Here is a 24021-nt window from a genome sequence, read left to right on the forward strand (position 1 = left end):
TTTACTTTTAATGTACTTGTTCCTATTATAGAACAATTCAAAAATTGGGGGTTGGGGGAAAATCATGTTAATTTTTTAATAATTGATTTCATTTACTTGTATAAGTCAGTCTACCAGCTCTAGACTACTATGGTTTCCTTATGGATCGAAAAGCAAAATCATTTCACAGTCCTGAGGTTTAGTTAAACAATTGGATTTTCTCCAAAAAACTTCAAGCCCTATCAGAGTTATACTGGCCAAGGATGTGACTGACATACTTGCAACTTTCAAAGATCTCGATACATCAAAAATACCCGTAAAGATTTTTTTTCAGTTGGGGAGGATTTTGCCTATGGGCAAAATGTCCATGGAAAACCCCCAACATAGCAGAACTACTGTGGTAATGCTGGGAGGTAGGGAAGGAGCTCAGGGAGGGAGCTGAATATGGCAGAGCTGGCCATTCCATCCCTTGTGCATAAGCCACATCAGAGCGGTGCTTTCAGGAGCAGTGCCTCTGAGTGGGTGGCTTCTCTTCCAGTCGCTGCAGAGAGGCTGGAGAATTACCCCATATCATATCCATGGGTAGAGGGTAGATTCCATCCTCTCTCCCTCCTGTATAGTTTCCTGCAACCCCCCTGTTTTAATGGTGTGATGGGTGGGCTGCAAATGTCATGCTTAAAGAACAATGATGGTGTTCTATGACATGAAATTGCATTAAAGTCTCTCTGTTTTCACCCACTATAATTTCCATTCCAGAAATAGGACTTAAAGAGAGGTGATGATTAGATTGTGAATAAGGCAGTTTGTTTAACTTTGACTTTTCCAGATGACACAATCAATTCAAGCTAATGCAAGCGTTGACATTTTTCCAGTTTTGGACATGTATGTAAGCCATGAGATATAGTTATGACTATTCTACATTTTCCATCCAAAGACAGAAGGGTATATAGAAATTGCAGCAGCTGTTGCTGTATGTGTCACTCTGTGTAGGTGGATATAGTGGGCACACAGAGAATAACTACTGTATGCAACACTGATCAGAATCTGGCAGGGATGCATGTTTGTGCTACAGCCACAGAAATAAGAAGAACATGAAAAACATCAAAATGGAGCATAATATTTTACAGAAATATGACTGCATTTTCACAAAAGTACATAAATGGAAAGGGCCAGATTATTATCTCTCTTCCCCCAGTTTTACATCAATGGAGTCAGTCCTGATTTATGCCAGCATAAGTGAGGACAGAATTATGCCCATAAAACTGAATTTTGTCACTCAAATGATTGTGTGTGATATTTTGCCACATCTGGGATTGTTGACTGTAAATATACAATAAGGCCCACAGGTGAAATTGGTGATCTTCTGACCTGCACCAGAAAGTTACAGGTCAATTGTGGAACATAAATTGCAGGACTGTGCTATGATTTTGCATAGACTATGAGAGGAGAAGAGTGAGAGAAGAGGAAATAAAGACCAAACTAGGGGAAATAGTCTGCTCCCAGACTGCACACAGAACTGAAATTGACTTTACTTGGAGTATGGACAAAGATCTAGGCAAAATATGGCCCTACAGAAAAGAGTGAAAGGCGAGGAACTCTGAGAGAAGAGGAAATAGACAACCAATCAAGAACAGAAAAGGATGAGAAAGGCAACAAGAATGAGGAAAAAGGACAGAGTAGGTGAGATTAACAGGAATGACAAGAATGGTATGAAACATTTAAAAATAAGACTTTGGTAATAAAAATAGAGGACTGTAGTTTTTCTGTTGTAAGTACTATTTTTTGAGAAATATAATTAAAACTGGTCAGAATTTTTTCCCCCCCTGGAAAATTTGACAAAAATGAAAACAAATTATTTTTTGTCAAAGTTTTCCATGGATAAATTGAATTTTTCTCACAAAATCAAAATATGAACTTTCTTGATTCTGAAATGTGCATGGGATGCCTCATGGGAGTTGTAGTTTGGGTGACTGATGTTCCCATTCCCCTCTATAGGCTGGATTCCCTGTTTAGACTACATATCCCATGATGCACCACAGCCTCTCCTCTTGGTGAGGGGAGATGGTGCATCATGACAGTGTCATGGATATAGCACATCATGAGAGATGAAGTCCAGCTCACAGAGGTGAATGGGAGCATAAGGCACCTGAAATGCAACTTCCATGAGGCAACATGGCAACACTTCAGAATTGAAATATTTCAGTTTTCTGTAAAAATATTTTGGGTTTCAGGCATCCAGTATTTTGATAAAAAATTGAAATTTTCAGTGGAAAGCAGACACTTTTTGTGAAGAATTTCATTTAGTCAAAAACCCAATTTTCCATTGAAAAATAGTTTCAATCAAAATTTTTTGACCAGCCTTAATAAATGTCTATCCCACATTCTCTACTATTAAAGATGTGTTCTATTTATCTTTCCTTTGGGCCTCAAAACTAGTGATACTGTAATGTTATTCCCTGCATAAACAGGCATGGCATTCAAAAACAATTTATTAATCTTGCAGTGCTCAGCAAAACGCACACCCTTACATGCTTGCACCTCACACCAAATCCCACTCACACTCAAACTCAAAGCAGGCACACTCAGACCTAAACACTGTACCCAAAGCCTCAATTTAGCATACACACACCAAGTACAAACACAAAGTCTCCCGTTCTATCCACCCTCAGAGGGTCCAGTCTTGCAAATAGATTTATACACACGGAGCTTCACTCCTATGTGGAGTTCTCCACAGGAGTAAGATTTTACACAAGTGGATCTGACTGCAGAATGAAACCCATATTTGACATTTCAAAATATACTTATAATCATCTTATGTCTAGGGAGCATGTTATGGGGGACTCCACAAACACTGCACAGCCGAACAGTGTGTGTGCATGTGCGAAAGTGGTGTGGTCAAAGAGTCCACACACACATTGTGCATCCTGAGCGTCAAACCTTCACAGGGGGAGAACAGCAAGGCACCGCCACTAGTACAGCCTGTGAACACTCATAGCTGTGAATAGGGCATGCCGATGCACTGGATCCTACACCTGAGTTGGGACAAGGATTCCATCCCCACAGCATCTGCCTACATCCCCCCTGCAGCTTGTGGGACCAGAATTGCACTCTAAGTCCAACTTGTTGAGTTGTAAAATGCAGCCTATGACCACAATAAATCAGGTTGAAGAGAAAGTTGATCAGCAGCCAGATTTTTATTGATGATGTACCACAAACAACCAACAAATTCACTGAGGAAGGTATATGTATTGTGACAGACACAGACTGGTTGGGTGCAGGAGTCTGGCAGAAGGAAAACACACTGGACACTGGATGACTAGTTTTCTGTTTCTTGACTGACCAAGGCAGGGGCCAGAGCAGTCAGGAACGTGCTAGAAGCAATTAAGTCAGGCAGACACCTGGAACCAATTAAGAACTGATTAGAAGCAATCAAAGGAAAGAGGCTAATCAGATCACCTGAAGCCCATTCAGAACTGGCTGGGACTAGTTTAAAAGGAAGCCCCTTTAGAAAGGCTGGCTGGTAGGAGCAAGAAGGTGTGTTCTGGGAAGACTGGGAGAAAGAAGGTGCCCAGTGAAAGAGCTGGAAGGATAAGCATGGTCAGGTACCTAGGAGGGGCTGTTTGGGGAAGGGAAGGGCTATAGCTCCGGTAGTACAGGAAAACTATCTGTTGCTGTTGGCAATTAGGGTCCCTGGGCTGGAACCCAGAGAAGAGGGCGGGCCTGGGTTTTCTCTCACTGCCCCCGCACCACAAATACTCCCTGAGAAAGAGGACCGGGACTAAAGAGGGCTCTTACACCAAACCTGTTGACTGGCTGCTGATGAAGGTGGCTCAGTAAGCTGTAACCCTTGCCTCTAGGAGGGGAGAGAAGCTACACTGCGGGTCACAGCAAACCTCTGAGGCAAACCCTAACTGCCTAGAAGCACAGGAACCCCCCCCCCCGAGGCAAAGCCGATGCTCTGCCACAGTATGTATAGGTATATATCTGTATACACCCCAACCCCCCCATCTAGGACATATATATATATGTGTGTGTCTGGTATAGGTGTGAGTATGTGTATCTATCTAGTCCTCCATCCATCCACACCCTTACATACATACACACACACACATATACACCTATACATACATATATCTTCCTCATGGAATTTGTTGGTTGTTTGATTACACACACTTATTTTTTGTACAAAATATACTTTTATATGCAGCATTCAGTCTCCTGGCCCACCATCAGTACTGAAATAAAAATACTATTGTGTCAATTAGACTTAAACACATACTTAAGTGCTTAACACAACAGGGATGAGACCAACTAACATGCTTAATATTAAGTTGATTGAAGCCTTAATCTTTCTGTGCCTCAGGTCCCCATCTGTAAAATGGGGATAATAATATTTTCATCCCTCATGGAGATGTTTTGCAGATACAGTATTGGTTGTGACACTCTCAGATATTACTGTGATGAAAGCCATAGGTACATAGATAGGTGACCTTGCAGACTTCTGAAATCCTTAATTTTATTGGAAGGTTACTATGAGTATTTTGTAGCCTTAGTCTACCACATTAAAACAGCGATAATGGACAAAGCTGTTTCTACCCCAAAATTACACTATTTCACCCATGTAATTGGCTGAAGGATTATGGAGAATGTAATTAGTGTGCCAGAGACACAGATGTGCAATAGATGAAGAAATGAGAAAAACTGGTGTCATCGGCATCATCAAGAAAAATCAGATACTACGAAAAGCAAAGGAAGGGAGTGAAGTTAGACTGAGACACCGCAATTTAGTGGTGACATTGAAACACAGAGAAAGAAGAGCATGGTCTTCATAAAAGAACAAAGCAACAAGAGCGCAGCAGAGAAGAAATGATTAAGAGCAAGTTACATTTTAATGTGAGAGAAGAAAACAAGGGATTGCATGGAGTTGTGGTAATGAGGTGGGACAGTGGATGTGGTGGGAAGAAGCTGAAGGAAGAAAACTTTCTTGGCCTGAAATTTGGAATGCAGATGTACAAAGAATGAACACAGTCCCATCTGAGAGCTGTCCTCAGCCTTTCAGCAACAGCTAATTTGGAACATATAAGCAAAAATGACGAGGTGCAGAATATGTAGGACAATGTTGAGCATGTTTTATCCTGTTGGAGTGTAGCCGTACCCCAAGGCACTAGTGCTGTAAGACGCAATGAAATATTAAAAGTCCTGGAAGGCACAGTAGACAAGTCAAGACTGAGGACAAGTCAGACTACGTACCAGATTCACTGAATCTGCTATGTAGAAGGAAATAGCAAGAAAGTGCATTAAATGCGAAGGTAACTACCTCACCTAAAGCAGACTGGAAAATAACACAGCAGCCTTAGCAGGTACCTCTATGTACTGTGGGCGAGCAGGTGATCATAATAGCACCAACTATTAGGAATATTGTGTTGAAGTGATACATGAATTGGAGCGTGTTTTAAACACAAGCGGTATATTTAGAACTACAGTTCATTGGCCAAGTTCTCCTGTCAGTTACATTGGTGCAACCCCATGTAAGTCAGTTCTTCAGAAAAGAATATTGTGATGGCTGGGGTAATGGTAAGCCCCAGAAAAGACCCCATTATTGAGGTCCTCCAAGTATGGAAATATTTTAGTGTTAACAGGCTGGTAAAACAACAGCAGCTAAGCAGCTGTTTTTTTTGTTTTCTTTTTTCTTAAAAAGATGCACTTGTCAGTATACTATGGATTTGGATAAGTCCCTCACAAAAGGCTATTGAGGAAACTAAGTAATCAAGGGGTATGAGGTGAAGGTCTGTCCTGGATTAGGAACTGGTTAAGAGAGGAAATACAAAGAGTAGGAACAAATGGTCAATTTTCTCATGGAGGGAGGTTATTATGGATTCATATTAGGACAAGTGTTTTATGATTTTAATAAATACCTGGAGAATACGGTGAAAAATGACCAGGTAAAATCTGCAAGTGACACAATGATGTAGATTGGTACAGACGACCATGAGGAACCCCAAAAGGACCTAAGATTCATGGTTGGGGAAACACCATGACAGATTAAATGCAATATAGATAGAATAATTTCAGTGACTCACACACATTGTTGAGTTCCAAATTAACTATAACAACTCAGGGGAAAAAATGTGTCACAGTGGACAGCTCCCTGAAAACACCTGCTCAAAGACCACTGGTGATCAAAAAAGCAAACAAAATGTTAGATTGTATTAAGAGAAGGACAGAGAATCATACCAAAGATATAATGCCATTATATTGTTGCTGATGCACCTCACCATTATTACTGTGTTCAGTTCCGATTACAGAATCTCAAAGAGGTTATTGCAGAAATGAAAAGGGTTGAGACGAAGGCAATGAAAATGTTTAGGTGCATGGAAAGAACTGGTTATGAAGAGAGATTAAAAACATGAAGCCTACAACAGGTGCACTTTAGTCATACCTTTCACAACATTAAAAATGTTTAGAAAGGTATTACTGGTTCTAGTAAAATTCTCATTATACATATAGGCAACTGTATATGCTTAAACTGATACCTTTGAAAACAGTAAAAACTTTGAAACAGCAACTATTTCATGTTTCAGAGTAGCAGCCGTGTTAGTCTGTATTCGCAAAAAGAAAAGGAGGACTTGTGGCACCTTAGACTAACCAATTGTCAAGGTTCCTCCCCCACTCTGAACTCTAGGGTACAGATGTGGGGACCGGCATGAAAAACCTCCTAAGCTTATCTTTACCAGCTTAGGTCAAAACTTCCCCAAGGTACAAAATATTCCACCCGTTGTCCTTGGACTGGCCGCTACCACCACCAAACTAATACTGGTTACTGGGGAAGAGCTGTTTGGACGCGTCCTTCCCCCCCAAAATACTTCCCAAAACCTTGCACCCCACTTCCTGGACAAGGTTTGGTAAAAAGCCTCACCAATTTACCTAGGTGACTACAGACCCAGACCCTTGGATCTTAAGAACAATGAACAATCCTCCCAACACTTGCACCCCCCCTTTCCTGGGAAATGTTGGATAAAAAGCCTCACCAATTTGCATAGGTGACCACAGACCCAAACCCTTGGATCTGAGAACAATGAAAAAGCATTCAGTTTTTTACAAGAAGACTTTTAATAAAAAATAGAAGTAAATAGAAATAAAGAAATCCCCCCTGTAAAATCAGGATGGTAGATATCTTACAGGGTAATTAGATTCAAAAACATAGAGAACCCCTCTAGGCAAAACCTTAAGTTACAAAAAAGATACACAGACAGAAATAGTTATTCTATTCAGCACAATTCTTTTCTCAGCCATTTAAAGAAATCATAATCTAACACATACCTAGCTAGATTACTTACTAAAAGTTCTAAGACTCCATTCCTGGTCTATCCCCGGCAAAGACCCAGCATACAGACACACAGACCCTTTGTTTTTCTCCCTCCTCCCAGCTTTTGAAAATATCTTGTCTCCTCATTGGTCATTTTGGTCAGGTGCCAGCGAGGTTACCTTTAGCTTCTTAACCCTTTACAGGTGAGAGGAGCTTTCCCCTGGCCAGGAGGGATTTCAAAGGGGTTTACCCTTCCCTTTATATTTATGACACCAATTTATTTGAGCATAAGCTTTCATGCATCCGATGAAGTGAGCTGTAGCTCATGAAAGCTTATGCTCAAATAAATTGGTTAGTCTCTAAGGTGCCACAAGTCCTCCTTTTCTTTTTGCAACTATTTCATATAGCTTGGAGAAGAAATGGATAGGCGGTGATGTAATAGAGGTGTGTATATATAATGAATAGTTTAGAGCACATAAATTGGAAGCTTGTATTTATTTTTCATAATAGAACAAGATGGCACCCAATGAAATTAAAAAGAAACATATTTACAACTCATAGAAAGAAACAATGTTTTGCACAACACATAATTAACCTGTGGAGTCAATGCCACAGGGTATAATTGAAGCCAAGAACGTAGCAAGATTCAAAAATCCATTAGACATTCCAGTTACATTAGATAGGCTAGAAAGTATATAAGCAATATAAACCCTCATACTCAGAGCACAAGTTCATCACTAAAGGTAAAATTTTCAAAAAGTTCCTAAGTGACTTAGAAGCTGAAGTCTCATTGACTTTTAACTGGTAATTCGGCACTTCTGAAAATTTTACCCTCATTGCCTGGATTTAGAAAAGAAATTCCACTAAGAGTACTATATTTCATACTTATTCATTGTAAGGTTTCTTGCATCTTCTGCTGATGCACCTGGTGCTGACCAGTGTCAGAGACAGGATACTGGACTAAATGGGCCACTGGTCCATTATGCTATGGCAATTCCTGTGTTTCTGTGGCTGCCACTGGAGGGTTTTAATTAAAAGTGACTATAGATTGGTTTTGGCAAGTCTGGTGGCTCTTATGAGAAAGTTGGATGACTGAATTTTAAAATAAAACAGAATAATTTGGACCCACATTCATTTGGGATATAAGCTAGAACTAGGTTAACAATGCAGGAATATATTAATAGACTCATAGAATAGAATCACAGAAATGTAGGGCTGGAAGAGACCTTGGGAGATGATCAAATCTATCCCCCGCACTGAGGTAGGACCAAGAATACCTAGACCATTCTTGAGGAGTTTTTGTCTAATTTGTTCTTAAAAACCTCCAATGAAGAGTTCCACAACCTCCCTTGGGAGCCTATTCCGGTGCTTAGCTATTCTTATAGTTAGAAAGTTTTCCTAATATCTAAGCTAAATCTTCCTTGCTGTGGATTAAGCCAAATACTACTTGTCCTATCGTCAATGGACATGGAGAACAAATGATCACTGTCCTCCTCATAACAGCCCTTAACATAATTGAAGACTATCAGGTCTCCCCTCAGTCTTCTTTTCTCAAGACTAAACATGCCCAGTTTTTTCTAACCTTTCCTCACAGGTCAGGTTTTCTAAAACATTTATCATTTTTTGTTGCTCTCCTCTGGACTCTCTCCAATTTGTCCATATCTTTGCTAAAGTGTGGTGCCCAGAACTGTACACAGTATTCCAGCTGAGGCCAGAGCAGGACAACTACCTCCTGTAGCTAACGTATGACACTCCTGTTAATATACTTCAGACCGATATTAGCCTTTTTCACAACTGCATCACACTGTTGACTCACATTCAATTTGTGATTCAGTAAAACCTCCAGATCCTTTTCAGCAGTACTGTGTCTAGCTAGTTATTCCCCATGTTGTAATTGTGCATTTGAATTTTCCTTCCAAAGTGAAGTACTTTGCACTTGTCTTTACTGAATTTCATTTTGTTGATTTCAGACCAACTGTCCTATTTGTCAAGGTTGTTTTTGAATTCTAACCCTGTCCTCCTGTCATAGAATCATAGACTATCAGGGTTGGAAGGGACTGTCATTCTGGACACCACCCGCAAATGCTAGGCATTCATTTAAAAAACCCAGAAAGAAGCTAACAAGGTACATACTTGACACAGGCTGCAAAGATTTATGAACAAACTATTTAGGTAATCACTGTTTTCATTATTTGCGCAGCACAAGTTGTGAATATGGTCAAATCAAATTTCCCTTTTGAATCTGAATAGTCACAAATAACTTTTGCAGTACTGACTCCCCTGACTGTATGAGTAGGGGCATAGCGAGCAGATCGAGGGACGTGATCATTCCCCTCTATTCGACATTGGTGAGGCCTCATCTGGAGTACTGTGTCCAGTTTGGGGCCCCACACTACAAGAAGGATGTGGACAAATTGGAGAGAGTCCAGCGAAGGGCAACAAAAATGATTAGGGGTCTGGAACACATGACTTATGAGGAGAGGCTGAGGGAGCTGGGATTGTTTAGCCTGCAGAAGAGAAGAATGAGGGGGGATTTGATAGCTGCTTTCAACTACCTGAAAGGGGGTTCCAAAGAGGATGGCTCTAGACTGTTCTCAGTGGTAGCAGATGACAGAACGAGGAGTAATGGTCTCAAGTTGCAGTGGGGGAGGTTTAGATTGGATATTAGGAAAAACTTTTTCACTAAGAGGGTGGTGAAACACTGGAATGTGTTACCTAGGGAGGTGGTAGAATCTCCTTCCTTAGAGGTTTTTAAGGTCAGGCTTGACAAAGCCCTGGCTGGGATGATTTAACTGGGATTTGGTCCTGCTTTGAGCAGGGGGTTGGACTAGATGACCTTCTGGGGTCCCTTCCAACCCTGATATTCTATGATTCTATGAAAAGGAACTGCTGCATGCTCTGCAATCTGAAAAATCAGCCAGGTGCCTAAATATGAGCAGAAACATTTTCAGCCCAAAATATAAATATTAGCTAAGGAATTGCCTCTTTAAGGGCCAAATTCTGGTTTCAGCTGCACTGGTGTAAACCTGGAGTAACTCCGTGGAAATAAGTAGTGTTCCACTGAATTTACAGTCCTGCGACGTACTGGCCTCTTGGTTCCACTATTGGCTCTGTCGCTGAACTCCCACGTGACCTTGGGCCAGTCTCTGAAGGTGGGACTTTTCAATGTGATTTGTGTTCCCAAATCACTGAAGCATTTTTGAAAATCCCAGCGTTAATTTTTCTGTTCCCCATTTGTAAAATGAAGATAATACTTTCAGACTTGTACCCTCTTCTTGTCCATTTAGATGGTAAGCTCTTCAAGGCAGGATCTAACCTCTTAACATGAGTATGTACAGGGCCTCACACAATGCATCCCTGTATTACTGCAATACTACTAATAAAAATACTTTAACCATGAGCAGAATTTGGTTTTGTACATTTTACATACAAATATGGAATGGGAAAAGTCTAAAGAAAATTTTTCTGAAACACAGCAAAATAGCATGTGACTTTACTCCTATACATGATTTTGATAAGAACATAAAATAGCCCACACTGGGTCAGACTAATGGTCCATAATGACAATGAAAGGTGCTAGATGCTTCAGAGGGAATAAACAGAACATGACAATCATCCCATCATCAAGTCCCAGCTTCTGGCAGTTAGACTCATAGACTTTAAGGTCAGAAGGGACCATCGTGATCATCTAGTCTGACCTCCTGAAATAGACCCAAACCTCTGGCTGAGTTACTGAAGTTCTCAAATCATGGTTTAAAGACTTCAAGTTACAGAGAAATCACTATTTACATAGTTTAAACCTGCAAGCGACCCATGGCCCATGTTGCAGAGAAAGGCAACCCCGCCACCCCAGGGTTTCAGCCAATCTGACCTGAGGGAAAGTCAGAGGCTTAGGGACACCCAATGCATGGGATTGTCTCCTTAACCATCTTGGCTAATAGTCATTGATGGACCTCCATGAATTTATCTAATTCTTTTTTGAACTCTGTTGTACTTTTGGTCTTCACAACTTCCCCTGGAAACATGTTCCACAGGTTGACTGTGTATTGTGTGAAGAAGCACTTCCTTTTGTTTGTTTTAAACCTAATGACTATTTATTTCATCAGGTGACTGTTGATACTTGTGTTATGTGAAAAGGTAAATAACACTTTCACTTTCTCCACACCATTCATGGTTTTATAGACCTCTATCATATCCCCCCTTAGTCATCTCTTTTCTAATTTAAGATGTTCCAGTCTTTTTAAATTTTTCCTCATATGGAAGCTGTTGCATACTTATCATTTTTGTTGCCCTTCTCTGTACCTTTCCCAAGTCTCACATATCCTTTAGGAGATGGGGCAACCAGAATTGCATGCAATTTTCAAGGTGTGAGAGTACCATGGATTTATATAGTGGCACTATATTTCCTATTTTATTATCTATCCCATTCCTAATGGTTCCTAATAGTCTGTTTGCTTTTTTGACTGTTGCTGCACATTGAGCAGATGTTTTCAGAGAACTATCCACAAGATCTCTTAAGTGGTAACAGTTAATTTTGACCCCATCACTTTGTATGTACAGTTTGGATTATATTTTCCAGTGTGCATTACTTAATATTTATCAACATTGAATTTCATCTGCCATTTTGTTGCCCAGTTTTGTGAGATCCCCTTTGACTCCTTGCACTCAGCTTTGGGTTAACTATCTTGAGTAGTTTTGTATCATCTGCAAATTTAGCCACCTTTTTCCAGATTATTTTTTGAATATGCTGAACAGGATTGCATATATTTTTATCTCACAATGGGAAAATATTTAATTAACTTGCAGAGTTTCCTTAACTGCCGAGTTTCCAAGAGGATGGAAAGTTGCATGATGAGTTGAGATTGGCTGTAACCCTATTTTAATACATCATTTTTACTTCATTGATTTATTTTTACACTCAACTTAAAAAAATGGTTTGCAATTTTTCTCCCCAATACACTTTAAGAAATTTGAAAATTATCTACCAAATAGAGTATGGGTCTGAGTTTCAAAGATCCTGAGTACCTGTGGCTCCCACTGAGTTTAAATGGAGTTAGGTGCTCAGCTCTTCTGAAATAGCAGAGGAGTAGAGATAAGTTGAACCAAAATGTTGGACTGAAACATCCCTGGCCTGTGGGAAGGTTCATATCTACAGCCAAAAATTGAGACGGGTTCATACCCTGTTATCTGACAGACAACTTCAGTACTGATTTATAGCTTGTGCAATCCCATTTACTTTTCAAAGGGCCCAACTGCCAGTATTGTTACATCTCATTTGATTCTTTATCTGAGCATCAGCACTATCAACTTGTAGGACGAGGTTCTTAGGCCTCAGCTCTGCTCCAATTGTAATCAACGTCAACACTCCACTGACTTTAGTTGGGGGCCTTAGGTAAAAGCTTGAAGAGCCAGTAGAGGGAGCACCTGTAGCTCTGATCTGTAGGTCCGATCAAAATAGTGATTTTTATAGTATTTTTAATATAATGGTAATTTTGTATTCGATTTTTTTTTTACATTCACACTGAGGAGGACATTCAACATCAGCTTACCATAGATTTAAGAAAGGGAATATTTTTGGTGCTGAACTACTCGGGGCAATCCATTGAAATCCTGGAGTTTGACTGAATAAGGTCAGTGGGATTGGGCCCGGAGATGCTGATCTTTTGAAAAATTGTTACTTAAATAAATCTTGAAAAAATATTTGTTATTTCTCCTTTGAAAATAAAATCCCTCAAGGACTCATTTGCTTGCTTTTAAAGATTCGCCTTACTACTCAATAGAACTTGAAGCAAATACATTATTTAACATATATGTTTCCTTCATTTATTGGTGGGCAGTTTATAGTACTCTTTTTTTATTTATATTGTACAATATGTAGCAGATCCTACATACTGACATACAATATGGGAAGACCAGATAGTGGCTCTTCAGCCATTGGACTGTCCCACTGCAACTAGTCGAACCACCTAGCAACAGTTAATAGAGGCACTGTGCTTCTCTCCATGTGAGGCTGACTCCATCAGCACTGCAGAGGAGGGGATGAGGCCCTGGCTCCACTGCCATCCGCCCCCTTCTCGCCTACTTTGCAGGATCTAGTACCACAAGCAGCTCTAGCTTGAATGGGTTCCTCTTCTGCATCAGCCAGCAGGGATTCCTTAGGAACCTGGCTCGGCAGAGAGTTGTGATGCTTTTTAGACCTCTAACAGGCCTCTGTGCTCCATCGTTGTCCTAAGATCCAGGGAGATCCCAGGAGAGCAACAGTTTTTGTGAGTCTCACCCCCTGCCTGCTCCCGGAGGGAGGGAAAGCCCTGCCCTCTCAGTGGGACAAGTAGAAGGAAACCGTGGGATGAAACCTGCTGCATTTCCTAACCCATACGCAGATTTTCCACTGCAGGGGCTCTGGGCTCTTTACATTCCTCTGTTACTAAACATTTAAGGGTGGCATTTTCACAAACACTCAACATTGGCCTAACTCTGCTCCCGCTAAAGTTGATGGGAGTTTTACTAGTGACTGCAATGGGAGTAGAGTTGGGCCAATGCTGAGCACTTTTGAAAATTCCTCCCTTAAATGACCCAAAGAGTAGGCTGGCAAAAGAACCCTGTAGCCATATAAAGGTATGAGACCCAAGAAAAGAGCCATCTTAGAAATTCATTAGCTTTTTAAATCTCAAGCTAAACAAGGCACAGTTGAGATTAATTTATAGTTCACTCTATCCTAGAGTTCTCACAAACATGGGACAGCTAATTAGTATTTGGGATAGGGATAGGGTGTGGGATAGACTTATTGGTGTCTAAAAATATACAGAGATTCAATAACACCACCACCATAATAACTTGACCATTGAAATGACTGACCCTTTCATAATATGACTTCTCTTGGCAATCACAGCGTGATATCATTGCACTGATCTGTTCTACACTTGGATTTTCCTTTTTCAAATGAAAAGGTTTTGGATTGGACAGCATTTGATTCTTTACAAACATGACAAGAACTAATTAATCTTGCCTGTTGAGCATTAGACAATCATGAAGGATTTAATGAACTATAGAATCTTTTCTGGACTATATGAGGTTGCTACATCCATCCTGAAATTTGTGGATTGCATGGTACATTATATTGAATGACATTTTTTCACTGCAACCTTTCCCTTGTTTTCCTTTGTGCATACTCATATAATTTTAATGGAGCAAGTTAGTGAATAGTCTTGGTTTTTTTTAAAGGAAAATGAAACTTGCTATATTTTTGAAATGAACTATTATGGAAGTGCCTGCAATATAAGTCACTCCATTCAACTTTAGACAACAATTTTTCCTTTCAGAATAACACATTTCTGGTTGAAGTACTTTGCTCATAAGAGAGAAAAACAAAACTACTTATTTGAATTTTTCCCCCTGCCTGAATGAGTCTGATTATAATTAAAATATACCTTTTATTCCATGACACAGAATGGTAACAAAACAGGGAACTCTGAAAAAAGGCTATGAAAGTGAGTAAGGAGCAGATGGTTATTTCTGTTGCAGCTGCTTTTGAAATCACTGAAGCTATAGATAATTTACCTGTTGGCCTGGTTTGAGTGGTGATAGTGTTATTCCTTGGGTGTTGATCACTGGTAGTATCTGGTTTCCAATGACTGTAGCAATGATCTGACCCTGGGCATTAGTCAATAACTGTGGGGTAATTGGCTGCACTTGAAGGCCCTGAGCTCCTCCTGCTGCCTGATTGGATGGGACTGGATTAGGCATCAGTGGAATTGTTCCAATAATCTACAAGAAACAAAACAATAGGTGAAAATCTATACATAACACAAATATTTATTCTATATTATTACTTGTTTTATATATATGCATTTTATATCAGGTAAACCAAAGACTGTCCTTTTTTCCCCACAAGTTCACTTTTCATCCCAAATTGCTCAATACATTATAGGCTTACACCTCAAAAGTGCTGAGCATCCTGACTCCTATTGATTTCAGTGAGAATTCACACACACACACACACCTTCAGTGATCAGCAAAAAGCAGGCAAATTCTGGCTGACGACTAAGCAGCACAACACAAAAATGCGGGGGGGGAGGCACTGACATTTTGACTAATAAAATGGGCAAAATGTTGCATTTATAAAAAATGACACGGAGCCAAATTTGGAGGGGACAAAGAGAACAGAAATAGCTGCCACACTGAGTCAGACCATGTTCCATCTTGCCTAGTATCCTGTCTCCAACAGTGGCCTGTACCAGAGCTTCTGGGGGCGTGTATCAAAGAGGACAATTAGGGAGTGATCCATTCCTGTCTTCCACTCCCAGCTTCTGGCAGTCAGAGATTTCAGGTTGCCACGAGCATGGGGTTATGTCCCTATCCTCCATGAACGTATCCAGTTCTTTTTTTTGAGCCCCGGTGTACTTATGGCCATCAAAACAGCCCATGGCAATTGTGTGTTGTGTGGAAAAAGTACTTCCTCTTGTTTGTATTAAAACTGTTTCCTATCAAATTGGCCAGGTTACTCCTGGTTTTTGTATTGTGTGAAAGGGTAAACAACACTTTTCTATTCACTGTTTCCTCATAATTTGTGATTTTATAGATCTCTATCATATTCCCCTTTAATCGTCTCTCTTCTAAGCTGAACAGTGCTAATATTTTTAGTCTCTCCTCATATGGAAGCTATTTAGGGTGACTAGATGTCCCGATTTTATAGGGACAGTCACAATATTTGGGGCTTTGTGTTATATAGGCACCTATTACCCTCTACCCCCTGTCCCGATTTTTCATACTTGCTGTCTGGTCACCCTAAAGCCATTCCATTTCCCTAATCACCTTTGCTTCTCTTCTCTGAACCTTTTCCAGTTCCACTGTATCCTTTTTGGGATGTGTTGACCAGAATGGGACACAGTACTACAAGTGTGGGCACGCCAGGAATTTATGTAGTGGCACTACGATATTTTACGTCTTTTTTGTCCTCTTTTCTAATAGTTCCTAACATACTTCTAGCCTGTTTGACTGCTGCTGTGCACTGCATGGAAGTGTTCAGAGAATTATCCATGGTGACGTCAAGATCTCTTTCTTGGGTGGTTACAGCTAATTCAGAACCCATCGTTGTATACATATAGTTGGGATTATTTTTTTTTCAGTGTGCATTACTTTGCACTTATCAGCATTGAATTTTGCCATTCTGTTTGCCATTTTGTGAGATCCCTCGGTAACACTTTGTAGTCAGCTTTGGATGTAATTATCTTGAATAATTTTATATTGCCTGCAAACTTTGCCATTTCACTGTTCATCCCTTTTCCAGATTATTAATTAATATGTTGAACAACAGAGGTCCCAGTACAGATCCTTGGCGGACCCCCCCCAGTTCACTTTTCCATTGTGAAAACTGACCATTTATTCCTAACCTTTGTTTCCTCTTTCAACCAGTTACTGCTCCATGAAAGGACCTTACCTCTTATCCCATGGCTACTTAGTTTTACTACTTAGTACTTTAAAAGCCTTTGGTGTAAGGAGCATAAATTACTATAAGGGTAATTTACCCATCACTTCAGAGTCTTTAAGGTCCATAAGAAAAGATTGGGTCTCAGTTTCTGAGGTCTCATCTGAAAGAGCCACACACGGTAACCTGCACTGAACTCTAGTTAGACACCTCAGAAGGAAGAAGGACTGAGCGGACCCCTCTCTCATTTGAAACCTGAGCTTAGAGCAGTAAGCAATCCCCTGAAATATTAACATACCTGTAAAACTGAAATACAGATAAGATGACAGACATGTACTGATTGAAAGGCAGCAGGATCTTTACACAAATATTATAGCACATAAATACACCTCAGGTGAGGCTCGTTTTTTTTAAAAAAAAGTTTTTCAAGATAGTGAATGGCCAAAGTTATCTTCAGCATAAACAGGTGCAAATCCCACTGACTTCAATAGCTATTTTTAAAACATCAATGGAAAATAATACTAATACCACCCTACTGCTTATATAGTACATCTCATTTGTAGATTTCAAAGTGCTTTACAAAGGAGCTCTGTGTAATTAATTTTTATGTGGTATAAGTTTTAACACAATTTGCTGTAAAAATAGCTTTAAAAATTGCTTAATAAGAATACTGGATGCTTGGTGGCCAGATCACAGAAATATTATCTGGGTCTATTGAAAATTAAAGGATACACATGTGAGTTCCAACAGAGAAGAATGAAGGCCTCCATCGAATGTGCCTTGACATACAACTCAGTGGCATTCAGTTCTGTCCAGGGTGACGCTGACATGCCTTCTTTCTTAAACTAAACATTCTGGGAAGAAATCAGGGGTTGGAAGCATGGGGTGGGACGAGCAGAGGGATTAAGAGGAAAATTGTAGTTCTCAAAATGAAGACAGAAGAGAATGCAAAAGTTCCACCCTGAATTAGCTTTTCTGTGGGATGGCCAGGTGGAGTATTCAACCCACCAATTTGAACTATATAATGACACCAGGGTACATTTTACATGCTCAAAGCATTGCACAGATATTATCTAATTTAGCCTTACCACACCCCTGTAAGGCAGATAGTTAAATAACCAGATGGGGAAATTGAGATGGAGAAGTGAAGTGACATACTCAAGATCAAACTGCAAATGATTGGCAGAGTCAGACTTTGAACTTAGATCTGCCACAGCAGTGCATTTTTCTCTAGACCACACTATTTCAGGCATCCTCATTTGGGCTGCACCTATGTTACCAGAAAGAAGCTGTAGCTCACAAAAGCTTATGCTCAAATAAATTTGTTAGTCTCTAAGGTGCCACAAGTACTCCTTTTCTTTTTGCGAATACAGACTAACACGGCTGTCACTCTGAAACCTTTGAATAATTAGTAGACCACAGGCTATTTTAAAGGGTCTGACTTTCATCATTAACTAAGATAGCACAGAGCACAGCATATCAGCCTGCTCACATGTCCTGGAAGGTTTTTGGACTATACAATATATTCTTTCACTTTCAGCAAGTGTTAACAAATGGGAAGAAGAACGCTTCTTCACTTCATCAGCAGAAACTTTGCATAGGGATCTCATCACTTCACCATGTCAGTAAAGGACATGCCTTGAGATGTTACTACTGGGCCTGTAACTTTAACCAGGAGGGTTTGAATTCCTGGAAGGCAAAACATGCTGCTCTGCTTTATCACTAATAGATATGTTTGCACCCACATTTAAAATGCATTTCTTGGATTGCAGCTGACATTTATAGACTGACAGTGCTCAAGACAACAGTTTGTAAGGTCAGAAGCAAAAGGATATCGATATGTGTTAGTGTGTGTCACACCCTACTGTACTCTGTGCACTGTACACACACACACAGCCAGCAACAGAGTGGGGAAAGGATATATAGTACCGAGCTACCCTATACATTTAGGCACACAGACCTGTTGAGGCGTAGGTGTTATGATACAGTCTTTAACTACATGATCCCAGACGACTTTTTCCACAGGACTCCTGTCTCACTCAGTGCACAGGATGGATAGTGCTCAGGGAATGAGTCAGCCATTCAGTGTTTTTTATCCTGGTCATTCAATTAGTGGTTCTAACCTATTTCTAAAGCCTGCAATGAATACAGAATTATTCACTTCCTCAGGGCTTTTTTTAAAATCACTGTAGTATTTGAGTTTTATCACAAACATTAATTATTTTGTCTCCATTGCAAAATAAGAGAGCATTATTATCTCCATTTTACAGTTGGGGAAACAAAGAGACATATCTCAGGCCACGGAGTGGCAGAACCAGGACGAGAATCCTTTTGCTCATTCCTCCAGGCTATGCTACCTTTAGCATCTTTAGGCTACTGTGTATAAGTTTTTGCAATTCTTTTGCTTACACAAAGATAGGAAGCCAAAGAGCTGCTGCTTCCACCCTTGTAGGATGGGGTGGCTAATTGTGCACATATTTGCACTTCAGCTACCGAATTGTGTTTTTGTTTAAATGTATAATACTAGTTGTTTATTTCCCAACAGTGGATCTTTTCTTATTGCTGCTGTTGCATTTATTGGGGTTTGAAATTTGTTTAAAAGTGACTATTATGTTCTAAAATGTATCCTGTGTTGGATTTTTATTAGTAGTTCAACAAGCATTTACCTTCAGTCAGAAACAGGCATGCCGCCTTGTTTGGCTGCTTCCCAGCACAGCCAAAGGCAGATGGCAAATTGTGGCAAAATGAACGGTTTAACATCTGCCTGTGTCCCTGTTCAAAAAGAGCTGAGTAAAGGCAAAGTCAGGCTTCATTGCGCTGTTTCTGATGTAAACTAAAGGCTGCTTCCAAGCAAATGCTGCTGCTCATTTTGAAAACTGGTTATGAAGTATTAAAGAAGGGAAATGCTGAGGTTTTTTTCAATAGCAGGGCCCAAAAGCATTTATCGCCTGGCTTTATTAGTGTGTCATATTGCACTTGAAAAATGTACCCAGTTTTGATCTTTTAATCAATGGAAAAGCTGTTCTAAAAAACAATCATATGCACATAAAACCCATTTAACATCCCAAACCACAAGCAGAATATGCGTGAAAAACTTATACTTAAAGTAGTGAGAATTGCTAAGTTGGTGGCAGGGAGGAGAGATGGCCTCTAATAGAATAGAACGAAAACCCCAAATCAATACTGAAAAGACTATACAGTGTAACTGAAAATAAAGCAGCTTTATTAATAAACAGAAATATTTAAAAAGAGAAATAATTATTTTTAGAGTGGAACTCAATGCTGTATATTCTTCCTGGAGCTCACAAGGAGTTCAATAGCTATCAGATGGTGAAACTGTTTGCTTGCTGCTTCCCATCATGGTCTGCACCAGGTTGTGCAGAAAAGGACTCTTGCTCTGCGCTAGTCTCCCAAGGTTCAAGCAACCAAGCTCAGTGGCCAGAAGGGTTCTCATGGCTAGAAGTGAACAGCAGCAGTCAAAATGTCTTTGCTCTTGGCTGTCAAACTCCTGCTCCCAATTGCTAGAGGTGATCAGTACCTTAGGGAGCACCATTCCCCAGCTGTGGAAAATTGGTCCACCAGCAGCAAAATATTTATTGCTCACATAGGGCTAACTCATAGTGTCTATAGAATACACTGGTGTGGTTGCTAGTAGGCTCTTTTTCTTCCCATGCAATGCCTGGGTCCCATGTGTGGCCTCGTAGCCCATCCATCCATAGCATTCTCCACCCCATCCAGGGACCCATCAAGTTTGCTCTGTGCCAAAGACTACACAGAATGTGGTGAATGAGTCTATGTTGCACTGATAAAGCCCTCCTCTTCCAGGCCTTCGGTTAATTCTCAAAGATACATAGTGATACGTGGTAGCAGTTCTCATATCTCATCTCATCCTGGTAATCCTCAGGAACTATTTCATCACCCACCAGGAGTTCTCTGGGTGTCACTGAATAAATATCTGCTATGTGTGTGACTTCAGGCATTTCCATGCCCTGTGGTGGATCTGCCCGGATGCAGGGAAACACCACACTTAGGATCTTCGTCTGAAAGGTAATGTGTCCAGGACATTAATGTGTGCCAAAAGATAAAAGCAACAATGATACAAAACAACCCTATCCATTAGCTCCCCCGTTCTGATAACACATTTTCTCCATCTTGCTTGGCTAATAAATATGATGCGCCATGCACACCAGCAAGAATAAAATCCATTGCATGGCCACTGTACAGTGAATTATATTATCTCCCTACCAATGGCATTCCAGAGTAGCTTGGAAATGCTTTGGTCATATTGTACTTCCTTAGCAAGGTCTGCATTTTCTTGTTGACTTCATTTGTTGTCTCCTTTGGCATATACTTGGATTTCCATCTCCTTAGATTTCCACTGCAGCTTTAACTTACCTTTGCTATCTGTGGAGTTAAAAGTAACTTATTATTAGAGTGCAAAACAGCACCAACAAATACTGCCAGCCAGTATATAAAGGCACAAAAAATACAATATATTACTTTCCAGCTTCATCATCTCAGTCCCAAACATCCATCACTGTAGGTTTTCTTCAAGTAAGCTTCTTGTCAATCCTTCGCATTGCCTCTGAGTTCTCTGGTATCAACGATGTCTGAGATAAAATCATCCACTCAGAGTGATACAGATTTTTTTAGCAGGAAGATGGTGAAATGTTTTTGAACTAAGGGTAGTATAGCAAGATGATTATCCACGAATGTGCACATTCTATAGCTGGTCTTCAATTTGACGATCCTCAGGCATGAATCAGATGTCCAATGAATACTTTGCTGGCCCATTCTGCAAACAGTTCAGTGGCCATAACATAGTTAGATAACTTTGGTCATCACAACTTCGTGGTACCTGAGTCCTTAAGCTCTGCAAGAGGTAACATTGCAACACATGATTCATTCTCTGAGACACAAGTAGGTTTTTAAGCTTCCTGCAATGTACAACATATTGGGAGTTAAAGTATCATCTAAATGCATTTCCTTTCTTAGCTTTTGAATGGAGAAAAGTGTCTGTATACAGAAATTCAGACAATAACCAAAATCAGAAGGGCCATCAGCATCATGCTGCACAAGTTAAAGACATATCTTATCTTAGGTTACATTTCTGCAACCCATTAAGAGAAGAATGAGAAAAGTGGAAATGAGTGAAATGTATTAGGGATTTTAAGTTACTGAACATTTGTCAGTCACTTTAAGGCTACTGATAGTAGGACCAACAGGATAACAAGACACCTTATTAGCCAAGAATCTGTGCCTATTTGTTTCAGTGTTTCAACTTTAGGATTTTGAATTATTCCAAGTAAGCTATAAGACCATAAGTATGTATGAAATATGGAAGGAAGAGATAAGTTCTTGTAATCTATGGTACACAGCACAATGTTTGATTACAGTATGGTGCATTTACTACAGGTTAATAAATTGCCTTCAGAATCTGTTTGTATTAATAGAAGGGTTCTTTCCTGATAGTCACTGTCCCAAGATCGTAGATAGTTTGAGGATAAAAAGAGAGAGTAAGGGACAGAGTAAAGCAGGGTGAGGATTTTGAGGTGAGATTCCCATATTCTTAGTTACATCTACTCTACCAGTATGTATGGGAGTCTGTTTATTGTGTACTTTGCACACTGAAGATCTGGAAGGTATAAGATGTAAGTTCAAGTCAATGAGTGCTTTGCACTTGCACCTTTTTCTGGCTCCTCAGTAGGTAAGTTACACTAATGTAGACTTCCTTAAAGATCAAGAGATTAGGTGTAAAACTAAAGCAGCCTGACTGAATCTGTCTGTCTACTGGGGTCAAAGAGATGATAGTTTACATCACGCGTATTTGCATTTGAGGCTGAGAGAGCTTGAAAACATGATACAACAGAATGCTCTTCCAGAGAATGGGGCATCAGATAATGAAACTACAGCCAAGTATCTATGAAAGTACATCTCAGGATTGTCATTGCATATAAAGAATTATGGTTTTCAAGGTTGAGCATTGTTCATACATCTCATGGTAAGTACCATAATGGAACATTGAGTTTGACATTCCACGTTCCTACTTTTGCAGCAATTCTTTTTAGCAAGTAGTGTTTGTACAGTAACACTACACTGTACAAGATTTTGTTTTTCATTGTAGCAGGAATGATGTGCTGAAATTATTCTCAAGCAAATACAATGATGCTCTATTAAAGGAGACACGTCTGTAGTTGGAGAAATGTCTCTTCTCATCAAACATCCCTAATAACACAGTTGGGGTTTTCATGTAGCAAAAACTTAAAAGAAATATAACAGACCAAATAAAAATCAGAAGTTATGTAGGGTTTCTGTTTAAGCTGGTTCTCAGGGAACAGTTTATTCAACAAATGTAGTTCCTTTTTTTGCTATGGGAATCCAAATTAGTCAAAAGAGTCTTTAAAGGCTTGATTTCCAGAGGTGCCTGGGCACTTGCTGAATTCGACTGGATATCTGGGTGCTAAGAACAGCACACCTGTCGATTTCTGCAAAACTGTTCATCATTTAAAACTGTTTGATGAACGGCTAATGCAAATGCATTTCAGCATATGGACTGCTTGCAAATTATTGTTGTGATTAAGTATTTGCTATAACTGGCTGTTTTAACTGTCCTCCAGTACCAGGAGCCTGTAAGTGAGTGTGGCTGCGTGGGGAGGGTGGATGACATGGGTGTGGTGCAGTATATGGTTCTCCTGCAGCAAGCCTTATTGAGGGAAGGAAGGGAGCATACAATATGCCTATAGCTAGATAAGGCAAGTAAGGCGGCTTCAGCAGCATTGTGAAGATTTAAAGAGGCAGCGTTGGTTTAACAACTGATAATGAAAACACAGTTTCATGGGCTGTGATGTAATGGGGTACCAAAATTAACATATGGACACATTTGAGAGCACAGTAGAAGACTGGCCTATGTACATTGAGTGGTTGGAGCAGTATTTTGCGCTCCAAGATGCTCCACAAGAGAAGAAAATGGCTGCATTGCTGAATTGTATCGATAAGACAGATCATCTACTTGGCAGTCTGTCATCTCCAGACAAAGATGAGTTAGCGACAATATTACAAGAGCACTGACTATTGCACTGTACGTTTACCATGTGTACTTCCAACAGGGTGATTTTCTTTCCTGTGTACATATTTAACATAATGTCAGTCCATTCCTAATTGCTGTTACTGAAGGTTTCCAGGGATGCTTTTTGTGGAATCACAGACTCAGCTGAACCCATGTCCAACTCCATCACAAGGGGTTTCCCATTCACCACAGGTGTCTCCCAGATACACACTTCAAGGCATGCATTGCTTAACTTGGCGAAGTCAT

General features: G+C 40.1%; 1 protein-coding gene across 2 annotated transcripts in view; it reads right to left on the bottom strand.

Annotated features, from left to right (window-relative positions):
- POU6F2 (POU class 6 homeobox 2) overlaps window positions 1–24021 on the bottom strand; it is a 377784-nt gene that overhangs the window by 18662 nt on the left and 335101 nt on the right. For both annotated transcript variants that reach the window (XM_075125609.1, XM_048839160.2), the window contains exon 7: window positions 14843–15049. In XM_075125609.1, coding sequence (XP_074981710.1) covers window positions 14843–15049 — 207 coding nt within the window. The remainder of the gene's footprint in view (window positions 1–14842; window positions 15050–24021) is intronic.

Source organism: Caretta caretta, chromosome 2 (assembly GCF_965140235.1).
Source record: "Caretta caretta isolate rCarCar2 chromosome 2, rCarCar1.hap1, whole genome shotgun sequence".
Lineage (NCBI taxonomy): Eukaryota > Metazoa > Chordata > Testudines > Cheloniidae > Caretta > Caretta caretta.